At 39.2% G+C, this 14640-nt stretch overlaps 1 protein-coding gene across 2 annotated transcripts; it reads right to left on the reverse strand.

The window, feature by feature from the left end:
- Window positions 1-2447: 2447 nt before the first annotated feature.
- On the reverse strand, window positions 2448-11214 carry LOC142097153 (uncharacterized). 2 transcript variants are annotated; one of them, XM_075178767.1, is made up of 6 exons: window positions 11053-11203; window positions 9127-9487; window positions 8631-8849; window positions 6677-6708; window positions 4346-4997; window positions 2448-3075 (listed from the first exon to the last, which is right to left on the reverse strand). In XM_075178767.1, the coding sequence occupies exons 2-5, from the start codon at window positions 9479-9481 to the stop codon at window positions 4935-4937; spliced, it is 669 nt and encodes a 222-aa protein (XP_075034868.1). In that variant the 5' UTR covers window positions 9482-9487; window positions 11053-11203; the 3' UTR covers window positions 2448-3075; window positions 4346-4934. The 2 variants fall into 2 exon arrangements, 1 of the variants encoding a protein (XP_075034868.1); XR_012678137.1 differs by lacking the exon at window positions 6677-6708 and having other exon boundaries at window positions 11053-11214.
- Window positions 11215-14640: the final 3426 nt, after the last annotated feature.

Raw genomic sequence — 14640 nt, forward strand, 5'->3', positions numbered from 1 at the left:
AGTATTTGCAGTACATAGCGGGTATGTGAGGAGCATGATCTCGGGCCGCCTTCTGACTTGCCATTATGTCTCTTCAATAGGTCAATGTAATTGTTCCAAAGTTGCATTTCAGTAACTTTTGGTGCCGCGACTTTGAAAATGAATTAACGGTAATATTAGTCCAACGTGTACAACGGTGCACCCTAAAGGACCCCACTAAATTACTGTACCCTACTTTTGATTTCTAAATGAGCAGAATGTGATGTAGTGTAATCCTGCCCTGTGTTCTATTGTAATATTTCAAATAATGTATTTCAGTGTCTTATATTATAATCACCGTATTATTCATGTTGTTAAGATAAAAATAACATTGGTGACCATTGATTACCATATATCCTATATGTGAAATTATTTTATTCCTATGGAATCCTTAATGTCCACCAACAAGTGACTAAAATACTGAAAGGTAGTCAAAACGAGTATAATTGGTTATACAGTTTGAGACCACAATTAGTTAATTAAAAAAAAATGAGTAGTTTTTACCTTCATTCATCCCATACGGAGCGAAGGCATCCTACAAAAAAATCCATTCTCTCCCCCGTTGTAGGAGTTCCCATGTTAGGTCAACTCCTCTGATCCAGACTAATGTTCTGTTTCCTAAACACTTGTAATCCGTTAGATTCCCTTTATGGTTGTAGTGAGAGAGTCTCACAACTGATGTGAGTGGTCTCATATGTTGTCTGTCAGATTCTGTATTCCTTATCGTACCAATGTTATATATTATATATATATATATATATATATATATATATATACATGTTGTATGTACAGTATCACCACCGTGCCCGTGTGTCTTTTTCCACTAGTGCAATAAATTACACCACGTAATATCACACATAATAAATATTTGATTCGATTTTTCTTAAGAAATGTATCCTCAACCATCGGTGTTCAGGACATGTATAGACATAACCTACACTTTCCACTTTTAAACTTTTACCTTAGGAAATGTTTTATCTTTCCTCACATAATGACTGCGGAGCACCATATCCCTTATATTAGGTGAATTAGGTGCCTCCAATTTGGCCCTAAGGCTTGTTCCAGACCCTTGTCTAACAATAATATTGGCCAATGTCTTTGTACTGTCTGATTCCTTCTACTCCTCACAGACACTAACAATAAATCTGATTTTATTTTATTCTTTTTTTCTCTACCTTCCGGTGAAAGATTAAATCAATCATTTCTTTCTGCTTCAAATCCTGCTCTCTGTATTGATCTCTTACTGTATCTCATCTATAATAGTCTATTTGTAGGTTATGTTGCCTTTACTGTAAATCATTCATCTCAAAAAGTCCCCTCTGATAATACTGTTCACTATTGGGGGAAGAGTGATCTTTCCTTATACACAGTGTCAGACTGGGGCATAAAGTGCACACTGGGAGAATATATAGGTTGGGGCCTACGAAATAATGCATGTACCACCACTTTGTGTTAGTGCCACTGAAGGAGTGAAGAAGAGCCACCAGAGAGGGGGGAGTTGCCATCCCACAGAGACCATGTCTAGGGCCATAGTGTAGTATATAACGAAGAAAATATTAAACTCAGAAGATTGGTTCAGTTATTTGGTGTTGGAAACAGTTGTCCCACGTCCTTAGCAGTGAAGGAGAGCCACCAGAGAGGGGGGGGTCGCCATCCCACAAAGGACATGGCTAGGGCCCTAGTCCACAGTCCTTCGTTCATAACGAAGAAAATATTAAACTCAGAAGATTGGTTCAGTTATGTGACATTGGAAACAGTTGTCCCACGTCCTTAGCAGTGAAGGGTTTACACACAGGTGCTGATGAGAAAAGTGCCTACACCAGAGAAGCAGCAGACTACATATATGTTCATTCTGTAGACAGTGGATATAACATAATATCTGGGGATTAGTGTCGTATGTATATAATAATAGTAATAATGACAATTACTTATATAGTGTCTACATATTATGAATCGCTTACAGACAATATTTTTTAATTATCACAGAACTTTAAGGAAATATTACATCATGTACAATGTGTGTGCCAAAGCTTTTAGTCTAATTTATTTTAACATGCAGTACCCTTTGTTTACCACCAGATGTCATATTGCGTTGGAAACTGCACTGCAGTTAATGAGAAACACCATAAAAGAAAATTAGCACTTTACTGGGACGATTGGGGTGGAAGAGTTGTCACAAGAGGGTCCTCATTATTTTACCCTTACTCTGTCATTCACAGCTTCTACTCCCCCACCGGTAGATGGTGGGGATAAAGGGGAAGTTATGGGGTGCAATTTTGTGAGGGTTCTCATCTGATGGCTACAGTTTTCTGTTCATACTGCGCATGCACAAACTGGCTAGCTAATAAGAATCGATAAAAGTCATACTTATCTCCATATATTAATAAATATGCCCATACTCTTGTATAAGAAATACATTACACATACCATCATCTAAAATCATCCTTTATTCAAATCAGACCTGGGCAGTCACAGTAAGATAAGGCCAAGGAATTGACCAAATTAGTAAAGATGATACTTCAATTAAAGCAAAAAAATGTTTTCATGGCTAAAACATAGATTATACCTGAATTCTGTGAGGTTCTTTCTACACATGATACGGTCTATAATACACACACACCCATACAGCTCACTGCATTGTCCAAAGTAAATTATTTAATTATAATTCATAGCAAAATGTGTTACTAGCTTATAAAATCATTAGTCGCCAAGTACAAAACACTAACATGTTATAGTATATGGTACTATAGAGTTTATCTTTATAAAACAATGGCGGTCTGTCTGACAATCCACTTGTGTAGCGATATACAAATATTACATGAAATCTATTGTACTGCCTGGGAGCAAAGACACACATGAATATTACAATATATATGTCATTTTTGTGTAGACAAGCCACTCATTAATTCCAAAGAACATGTGAAACAGGCGCGGTCCGGTGAATAATGTGGCATTCATGTACTTGCATTGGATAGTAAAAACTCGTCAAACATGCTCCATCAATTGAGGTTCTTCTGGGGCAGTCCAACAGCCTTGACTAACAACCTTTTCAGGACTCTTCAATACAAAAAGGAATAGATTAATTAAAATATTCCCCCCAATACTCACTGATTCATTCCCCTGAGGGATACATATATGTTTCTTTGCACATACTCAGATGAGGGAGGTAGCGCACATAGAAAAATGCCAGATCCATAAAAGCACTGGCGCTGGTGTAGAATAACATGTAGGCACTTATTCTTTACGGTATTCCCCTCTTCCATAGTCACCCACTAGATATGGTGCCAGCATTCACCTCAGCTCTTTACAATGGTGAGCAAACAAAGTAATAAAACAAGACTGGGTATTACCAAACAGAATAAAAAGAGGGGTCTGCTCTTTGTGTAATCGTCCATTACTGATTCATTTACGTTGTACACATCATTCATTTCAAATATTGACCCTTGAGATATCAAAACTTTTTGATGTATCTACTTTTCTGCTTCCGGAACCCCAACCAGGTAAATTATATTCTGTTGTTATAGGTTTTAATGGGAGTGAACTATAGAAAATATACTCAGGGCCTGATTCCTTTGTGTAGCTTATCTTTGTGCTTTCTCGCACTAGCGGATGATGATAATGTTGAACCGCTGAACTAACGAACCGCTTCTAATTAGAGGTTTGCAAATGATACACAGGCACTTACTGAGACTTTAATAGATTATTATTCTCTGTACACATGTCAGGAAGTTGTTCCCGCTGTAGGTTATTCAGGTTGATGATGCTTCATCACAATTGTGTTTGTAACATATAAAATAAAAGGTTTTTGCAAATGTTCGCAAGTTGGACGCAAGCGTCTGAGGGGTTTGTCAAGCTGACGCATTTCACTTGTGTTCCATTCTGAATCAGACTACGAGAGGGATTGTGTAAAGCCCTAGAAATTCCATTTGCTGCAATTCAGAGGAATTTCAGCCAATTTCACTCAGATTTGAAAATGAATATTTTAGATAAAGGAATCTATGATGAGAGTGGATGCAGTGTCCTTCCCTGTGTTGTATAGAAAGAGGTTATTTTCTGGGCCTCCTGTCAATACCAATCATGTGCTAAAATAATGGAGGTTAAAGAACTCTTCATGTAACTGATCGCTCAAAATCTAGGTCCTGGGTTCTGGAGCTTTGTCTACCTCTTTGGCCCATGGGTACCTCTTGGTCTGGTCAATGACTCTGTCTTAGAGATATAGGAATACTGAAGTTGGATTGCACAAACACAAAATTATTTACTCATGATGAGAATGTAAAAATAAATCAATAAACGTAAACCCATAGCTGATAACAGTCCACAAACTCACCCACAGCTGCAGTGTTGGGTCTGTTCATCACTGCCTCCACCACCTAGTTATACAGATACATCAAAACATTTAAGGCTTAACACATATTCATTTCTGAATCTCAGCATATGAGCAGAAGACATTGTTTTAGGAATAGCAGAGTGGGTGTCACACAGAGCAGAATATGTAAAAATATCAAATGGATTCACATATACATTATAATATCAATATTTGCATATCCTCCTAGAATGTCTGGGAGACTCCCAAATTTCCGGGTTTTCTACAGGGAGAGAAGCCACCTTTGTAATCTGCCCACTTCCCTAATTAAGTGGGCAGAATGGGGGTTTGATGATGTGATTCGGTAGGTGACACAGTTATGATAGTCACATAGTCACACCACCTGCACGTGCACCTTGGGCCTCCCTCCTGATACTTCAGGAGGTCCAAAAAGTGGTCAAGTATTATATCCACTAGGAATCACATACACAGTATATGAATGACGGAGAACAAGACAGAGCAGTATATACAAGGAGTCACACAAATGAGATAATGTATTAACATAAGTCACACACAGCCTACATTAAATCATACTGTACACATATTTTATTACCTACCTGATGATATATTCCAGCAAAAAAGCAAAAATTCGAAGTACGTTCACAAACAGTGGTGTCTAACAAATACACAAAAAAACAAGGAAAAGTTAAACAAGCTCATAACACATAAACTCGCATTGTGTGATGAGTAGTACAGATACAAGTATATGCTGCATGACTATGAATCAATGACAACCATTACTCTGTCCCATACACTGGTATCAGCAGATAAACGATGCACAGGAGGCATCATCACTACCTCTAGGGACCACACATGACCCACGGGCCAAGCACTAGAGGACCAAAGGGCTGAGTGTCTCATGTTCCTTAGGTCTGTTTGGATTTATTGCACTGTCGGTACCCACTGACATTTGTGCTGGCCGGATGAATAATGCTGCGAGCAGCGTTCAGGTCTGGACAACAACATGAAACATGGGTTCAGACGGGGCAGTTTCTATAGAAATATGATCAGTCCCTTTCAAGGTGCAGTCACTGTGGTGACCAGAGTGAAGGAGACGCCTGATGACATTACTTGGATATAGATTACTGGAAATATTACCTATATTCCTGTTACTTGTGTGTATATATATTATATTAATGGCAGTTTGTATGTGTATATATATATATATATATATATATATATATATATATATAATATGGCCCAAGTACAGAAATGTTCTAATTAATGTCCTCAGAGTCACAATTAATGATGTCAATTGTCATGTGATTATATGAAGGGTGGTCAGATAAAGCACGTGGGGGGGGATGATATATAAAAGAATACTGGGACATTTGGACAGTATGGAAACAACTCATTCAATCTTTAGTTTCCATTTCATGTATTCTGCTTAGTAACAAGAATGTACTATAAACTGTATTTTACTCCATCCAAATACAACGAAAGGGTCTTTCCAAAATACAAAATAAATGTAACAATAAACTTGTGATTATTTGATGCAATGTTCAGCAACATTATACTCTTTAAGTACAATGTAATATATGATGGATGTCACTGGTTTATTCAGTTATATCACATGCATTTAGTCTTTATAAACCCCTCCCGGCTGAGTTTCCATGTGAATTCTCCACGTACAGATCTGTGATACGTCGATATTCGTTTCAGGATATTTCTTTCTGAGAATCATCCATTTCCATGGTAGCCATTTTCTTATGTATTAAGACAGGGGCTATTTGTTGCATTTATTGCAATACATGTCCAACTAGTTGTATTATGTAGCAGCTGAACCCGCATCAGATTGGATGAAAGTGGACACGATAAAGATGTAAGAACCTATAAGAGACTCTCTTGTATAAACTTGTCATTTGTTCCCTAACAGAATTTAGAGAATTCAATTAATGATTAATACGTCCGTGCAAGTAATTCAGTTCTGTTTTATGTTATTTCTTCTTTAATATGTAAAGCTACTCGCTCAAAGAGATTATAAGTAATATTATTTAGACAATAATTAGACTATCGAAGCCCATGAAAAGCTATGAAGGCACATGACAACGTCAAGCATCCTGATAACCTACAAACTGAATTCTGCTTTTCCTTTTAATACACATTTCCCAATGTATTCCAAGGTCAACAATCAATCAGTCACTAATCATCATTTCTACATAAAGCTATTTGGTATGGAAACCTTGGTATGGAAATATTATAAATATTACTGTACATGTTTATGGATTTTAATATTCTTGCATGAATATTTATTTTAAATGAATTACATAAGTAAAATATATGTTTTCTACTTACCAGGATTGGAATCCCACATCCCCTTTGTGAATCTGGAGATTGGAAGGAAATTTGTGTTATGGAAATAAGTCACAGGATACGGGGAGATTTTACGTAATGTCAGACGTTCTCTGTGTGTTCCCATTACACTGCCAAGGAACATGACAACAGAGCCAAGAGAACCACCAATCCTATAAAGCTACAGTGGCACAGAGATACTTGCAGTCTGTGAGAATTATGATGGAAATCTTTTGAAGCTCTTATTCCCCAGGATAAACTGGTTTGTTGATGGAGAACATTTCTAACTGTGGTGCATTATAATGCCCTTGGTATAATATACAGCTGATTGTATGTATGTAGTACTAGTTTAGGGCTTCTCAAATCCAGTCCTTGTGGAGCTCTAACAGTGCAGGTTTCCACATTGGAAATAATTAGTATCACCTGTGAACCTGTTACAATGAGTCAGTCAGTTATGAATACACCTGTGCTCCAGTAAGGAGATATGGAAAACATGGACTATGGGGGCTTCTTGAAGTCTGGGTTTGGGAAATATTGTGTAAACAGCTAATGGCTTAGCCCACTTATATCTATATTATTCCTATTACCTGTTAATGATGTATATATCATTTTACAAATTCTAATACTGAGAAATATAACAAAGTGAGGCCTTCATAATAATCCTACCCCAAAGATTGAGGTCTGCTGAGCACAAGGTATGACTGCCACTCTGGTTTTCTATTAGTTAGGCAGTGTAATGTTCACAAATAACATGCTCCCAGAAGAAGCGATCAGGAGCAAGCAGAGGGGAGTCAGAGAGCACAATGGCTGGAGACCAGCAGAACTCCTTGAACATTGGACCCTAGTTAATAAAACTTTGGGAATAGAGGATTATCTTTGAAATTCCATCAACAACTTAAAAGCCACTTTTGGGTGGAATTATCCTTTAAGATCAAATTTTCTGTCTATTGTAACAACCACTAAACCACTAAGTACAAAGAAATAGCTACTGAATAACTTTCACAGATATACATGTAAATATTTCTGGAGGTTTTTCAGAGCTCAAAGTATCTGAGATAAAGCTGAGAGGAGACGACTTTTCTGGGCAGCGATAACAACTTATAATTTTGTGAATGAACTCAATGAGGCACAAGAACAGCTTTTCCTCAACCTACTAACTGCTCAGACTACCTGGGATAACAAGCAGTGTATCCTGGTCTTGTGTCTTTACTGGGAGAAGAGTGTATTTAATGTGGATGGAGCCAGCACAATACCTGATGCCAATATCCACAATCAAGTGGATAACCCACGATTTGGGTCACGTGAACTGAGTATGTTTAACATGCCGGTATCATCATTGATTATAACTACCGGCTACTTATCATGAACTCTGGTTATCACTGAGTTATCAGAGAACTGAAGGCAGAATAGTATTCTGGACTACAAGGTCTAACCTAATGGATCGACATGTGGTTGTCAGACAAGGAGCGCTGTGAACTATGTGGCATGGAGCCAGATGACCCAAGGGTGGTGCAGATGTTACATAGAGGCTGGTAGGAAGATGCACAATATTTATATATGATTAAATAAGTTCATTAAATGCGCTGGGGATCCTTAAATTTTAAGAACTTGAGGTTTGCTAAGTCTTTTCTGTTGTCTTCATCGCTTTACAAGTTGTCAGGTATGAGTACATTATGTCCCCAAAGGTAAAACGACCTTTAGAGATCTACATGGAGGACAGCGGTGATAAGAAATAGTCATTTACTCTTCAGGACCGGCTTCTTGAATGTAACAAACTGGAACATTACTGTAGCTTCAGTTTTGCATTAATAAGGGCCTTGAATTAGGGTCATGTTAACTTCATCATGGTAGAGCCACTGTCGGGCCAACTGGCATCAATCACCGTTAATATTCCTTTACCGCACACCAGGGATGTATCAACATGAAATACAGGATATTACAAACAAATAGGATTTACCTATAAAGATGCGGAAATCTTGATTAATGACAGATAATATGTTCTGTAAATTCGTATTCATATGGTCCTGTAACTTTCTCTCATTGTTGTCCCTCTCACTGAAGAGAAAGAGATCACTGGTCATTTCCTGGATTCGAGGCTGATTTTGGAGTATCCTCTTCTTTCCCTCTGGAGAACTGGATTCCAAGTGATCGGCCACTACAATCACGTTACTCTTCCCTTAAAGAACAAAACCACAATTACAATATTGCCACTTACACCAGTTACCCAAATATTAAGCAACATCCCAACACTAATATGATACACCCTTCCTCGATGATGCCAGAACACAACTGCATGATATTACTGTAGGAGAACTTATCCTAACAAAAGCAAAAACAAATCTCCATATAACAAAAAGTATATAAAAACAGTTGACATACAAAGATGGTATAGAATAACACAAGTGACACAATCCCCCATCATTTGTATGTACAGTGCCTTCGTCGGCTTTTACCTAGTTGTCTGGACAATTGTTCCAGCTCCTCATTATACAGAGCATCCGTCACATCTGTGATATTCACTCGTCCCCTTCTCTTGGAATGATAAAGTATAGCAGCGTCACACCTCCCAACCTCCTCTCTGAACTCCTGGTGACCACTGTTTGTTATGGCGAATGGCCTTACTTCATTGATTACTCTATCAGAAGATGTGAGGAAATCTTGCAGAAATCTGTAGTTATTCTCTGCTTCCCGGGTAAATATCCCAACATTTCTCGTTGTTCTGATTTTTATTTTTAGAAGTTTATATAGAAGAAATGAGACAACTCTGATAACAATATGACAGACTGGAAGAATTAATAGTTGAAACATAATGTCCTAAAATGAAAAGAAGAATTGTGGTGAAATAGGAGCAGGTAATAACGGGATATTTTTGGCTTTAACTTATCCTATTCAGTCTGATTAGAATATTTATTGGATGTTTCTTTTTCATTTCTGTGATAATAAAAATAAGAATTTTTAGCAGATTGTTTCTATTTTCCATTTTTGCTTTACTAAACACTTATAATCTGGTGGTACTGTACAATTCTATAGCATGAGCATAATGCAGGTGACACAACTATAGCTCTAGGTCATAGGTATTTTAGAGAATATTTTGAGGTTGCTGTAAGGCACTATGGGCTGGTTTAGTGTTAGGAGCAAATCCATCTACAGGGTGCAAAAATCGAATCTGTTTTGTGCTGCAGGAGGACGCCAAGTGCACAATGTAATCTGTGAGGGCTGTGGCCGATCCACATGTAAAACATGGGGCAAAATACAGCTGACCAGTACATGTGTGCAACATGCAGGACCTGCAGGAGTTACCCTGCACACATAGAAATATATATTTGCACCACTTGCTGTGTAACGTGGCTTCCGTTGCTACAAAATTGAAATCTAAATCCTTCTCTATCTTCCCATTCTCTCCCCTTTCCTTATCTATTTACATCTGAATCTCTTTCTCCCCTTTATCTCTCCCACTCCCTCTCTACCTTTACTTCTCTCTATTCCCTTCTCTCCCTATCTCTGTCTGCCCCGTTTCTCTCTCCCTCTCTCTATCTCTCTACCTCTCAACCTCTCATTCACTATCTCCTTTCCATCTTCCTCTCTGTCTGCCTTTCTCTCTCCCCAACTATATTCCCCTCACCCTCTCTCTCTCTCACCCCCTTCTCCCTCAACTCTTTTCTCTCTTTGTAGCCTATTTATTATAGTTAATGGACCCATATTTAAGTATTTTCCTAATATATCAACACTGTATCGCAGCTGATATCTATGATATCGGCTGCTTTGCATTTTTTGTCGAAATACATAGTAGTCCCCATAGATGTCTATGTGGACTGCTATGTACCGCAATTCAGCAACTTTCTAAAACACTTGTACACCTATGGTAATGTACGCCAGCTCAGTCTGCTGTACATTACCATTTTTGATCATTTTCAACAATGTTCAGCTCTGCTCTGAGCTGGACAGCGCATGTGTGGAGGGATCACATGATCCCTCCCTGTCTCACACCGCTTTCTCTGCAACAGTGAGTTGCAGGGATGTTTGTGCGCATGCCCGAGTTTTCAGTCGGCGCATGCGCACTGGAATTAGAAGGGGACCCCCGTAGATCGCAAACGTCTCCGGAAGTGAAGGGGCAGTGGCAAGTAAGTTTTGCACTTCACAAGAACAGCAGTTTATCAGAACTGCTGTTTCTTGTGATGAATATGAGACATAGTTCAATCTTTATCAATGCGATAAGGATTGAAAACTATTTTTTTTTCTTTTGCGGTGCTTCTTAAATACGCCCCTCTGTCTCTCAAGCTCTCTCTCTCTCCACCCATTCTCCCTCGCCCCCTCTCTATAGCCCTCTACGTCTCTCCATACCTCTATCTCTGTCTCATGTACAGTCAGTGTCTCCTCACCTCGCTCACGTATAGGCAGTCAGCTAAGAGTATTTCCTCTGTCTCTTTCTTGTATCCAGTCTGTTCCGTCACATCTGTCCCACACCGTTCACATTAACTGTGCTGAGCTTGGAAGTTATTTGTGACCTGTGATAGTGAAAGTGAAAGTTTCCCCCTCCCCTGGCTGAACTTCCTGGTTCCTCTGCTGTTCTAGTGTGTTGTACTAAGTATCCAGCATGTTAAGTCAACGTATTGTTATATATCATATGATAGATAGATAGATAGATAGATAGATAATGACAGTATGTTGCAGAACAGTATTAGAGGACCCCCCACCAGTAATTAGTTGGGCAGTAAGTTGGTGAAGGAGGGTGTCTTATTTGTACTAAATGCTTTTTTTCTGGGTGTTTGTTTTTTTATGCAGTTTTACATGTTGCAATATAGGTCCCGTTGGGACATGGATGCCAGGGCATGCTGGTGTTTGCAGTTCTACAAGTGCCAGCATGTTCTAGCAGCCATGGATATACTGGCACTTGCAGTACTTAAAGCACCAGCACGTGGGGTCTGCACTTTTTCATTTGCCCAATTCCCCTAAGGAAATCAACCTTGTGTTATCCGGCCTAGGGCTGGTTACTACTGTGTCAGGGGAACCTCACACTGCATATTTCCCTGATATAGTGCCACCAGACCTGGTTGGCGTAGCCTAGAGTTGGTATTGGCATTTTCGGGGGTACATCACACTTTTTATCCGAGTGATTTTGCCAATACCAGACTAGGCTCTCAGCACTAGTGCTGGAAGGAGTTTTGAAGGGGGGCACATGTTTTTAATTATTTATTTGTTTTTTTTACACATACCATCAATGTCATCATCATCACCATCATCATCATCATCATCATCATCACGAGCACGGATCTTGCACCAGGGGTGAAGCAGTTGTAACAGATACATCTCCTGACAGGCTGCTTCCTCCTCTACCTAGAACTAAGTTTGTGAAATGCAAAAGAGTTCAATTGTGTATGATAAAAAATATACATTTAAAAATTCTGCCCTGAGCTCCATTCGTGCTGTTCTACAATATCCACAGGTGTAATCACGGCATCTCCATCCAGGTAAGCTCTGTCATTATCTTTTATTTATAAGACGCCACAAGGTTTCTGTCAGTCACAGAGTAGTAGAACATACAGCAAATTGACATACGTACATACAGATAACAATATGCACAGAGAAGCAGAATAATAAATGCATGGATACAGTTAACAGAACAAATCACATGGCAGTCAAAAACAATTCTGCATAAGACAAGAAAGGGACAGAGAGGAACGTAGAGTACAGACATGAGACTCAGCGAACAGGCATGAGACATAGGGTAGAGGACCCTGCCCATGAGAGTTTACTTTCTAAAGGGAGGGGGTAATGAGAGACAAAAGAACAAATGGGACAATAGGCATAGTGGGCTTCACTATGTTGCAGAGATCAGCATAATACTGAGGTAGTAATGTAGAGAAGCCTAGATGGAGCCATGATGGTGCAGAAGCCAAGGTGGTACAGAGTCCTGGAGGGGCCAGATGGTGCAAATACCTATTTAGGCCACATCCAGATGGTGCAGGGGTCTAAAAGTTGTAGAGCGCATGATTGTCTGGGCATAGGTAGTGTAGAAGTCCAGATGTTGGCAAGGGAGGTATGACAGCGGCAATGCAACAAAGTGGTAAAACACCAGCAAGGCAATATTATGGCACGGCAATATTATGGTAGAGCAGTACTATGGCTAAGGCAGTACAATAATGGTAGAATTAAGATCAGTACATACAAAGGCAATGGGAGAATAGTGTGTATGGGGGATTAGTGGCAGGAGAGCAGAGACAGGGGCAGAGTGTTGAGAAAGTGGTCGTGAGAGACTTTATGGAAAGCAGAAGTAGTCAGTGAAAGAGTCAGAGAGAGCAGGATGGTGAGAGTGAGGCAGGGATATAAAGAGAGTGCAATTAATGTTTGTTTTAGTATGAGGAGTAAAATACTACTATATCTTATTCCATTAGAAATTAATGCGTAACATTTTTTGGGTATCAGCTGACCAATCTGCACAAATGTAGCTAGTTTGTAAGGAGAGATGTGTTGGGTCTGATTCAGAGTGGAACATATACATAAGCGTAACTTGTGATTGAAGAAGGCGCACTAAGGTGTATGCTGTTGAAGTTTAATAATTGGATGAAGGTGGTAATCAATATTTTCTGCACACTAATATCGGTTGCGGTGCGATTAGTGCGAAATTGAATAATTATTATTGCAAATACCAACATGCAAATAAGTTTAATCTATTTATTTTAGTTAATATAATATATAAAGTGGTAAAGAGGCTAAATAATGTTTCCTACATCTAAGCTACATTTTGGTCACAATTACATGAGAACGTTTCTAGTGTTATTTATGCAGCGTTCGCACCTTGTAAACGTCAGTTATAAATAATATCACTTTTTCATACACCAAATAGCCACTACACAGGGATCATAAAAAACAGTTTATACAGGTGTAGAGGCGGGAATCTGGAGAAGGACACCTGGCAATCTCAAGGAACAATGACCAGAGGAATCCACCAATGCCATGTCGAGTTCTTGGGAGGTCAAGACCCTTCGACCTATGGATGAAGACCTTAATACTGTAACTGTGTATATTTGTGATGTCACTGCTTTTTACAAGTGTACTATGTATAAATTGTTCACCTCTGGCTTTGGAAATCAGAGCGTTCTGATAGAAGCTTGTGTTAGTCCATACCAAACTTTGCCTTGTAAAACCTTTGTGCTTTGGAACCACAGCGATCGCATAGGAAAATCTTTATTGCAAACGATAAATTTGGACATAACAATGCGTATGTGCACCATATTAAGAGCTAAAGATGCCTCCCGGTCTAAGCGAGTAGCAGAAGTGTCCTGTTGACAACAGACACACCCCTCAGACACGGTCCTCGGACAACCCCCCTCAGAGACACCCTCAGACACTCATCCTCAGTCATGTCCCCATCAACCAGCCTCCCCCCTCAGACTTACCCCTCAGACATATTTCTCAGACACTTGCATCCAACTTCAAACACGTACATACCTTTAAGTTTATATATTACAAAGGCAACTGCTATAAAGCATCTTTTAAACTTGTATAACCTGGGTAATACAGAAGGAACATGCGTACAAACAGGAAAAAAAATCCTAAACTATGGCGAGTGATTTAATAAGCGCCTGCGAATCATTTGAAAATCCTCTAATTGCCAGCTGTTCTACTTAAATCTGCCCCTGACCACCCGCAAAGAAAAACACTTTTGCAGCCAAATCTCCGACTATGTCCCAGTTTGATGCCATACACAATTGCTCAAACACTCCCTTACTGCACATTGCTTACGTTACAACACCCCTTCCCTCCCCATCACTTCTCTTCATGTCGTAAATGGAAAAGTCAGAGGTCTGAAGAGCTACAGTTCATACATCCACATTCAGGTGCAGTGCAAAAAAATACAAAGATACATTAAGCAAACATGTGCTCATCACTCTCTGAAGTGCTTTTCTCACAAAGTGTTAGGAAATACACAGCTAAACTTACAAGGAACAACCTCTGATGTCTGCCAG

Source organism: Mixophyes fleayi, chromosome 7 (assembly GCF_038048845.1).
Source record: "Mixophyes fleayi isolate aMixFle1 chromosome 7, aMixFle1.hap1, whole genome shotgun sequence".
In the NCBI taxonomy this organism is placed as follows: Eukaryota; Metazoa; Chordata; class Amphibia; order Anura; family Limnodynastidae; genus Mixophyes; species Mixophyes fleayi.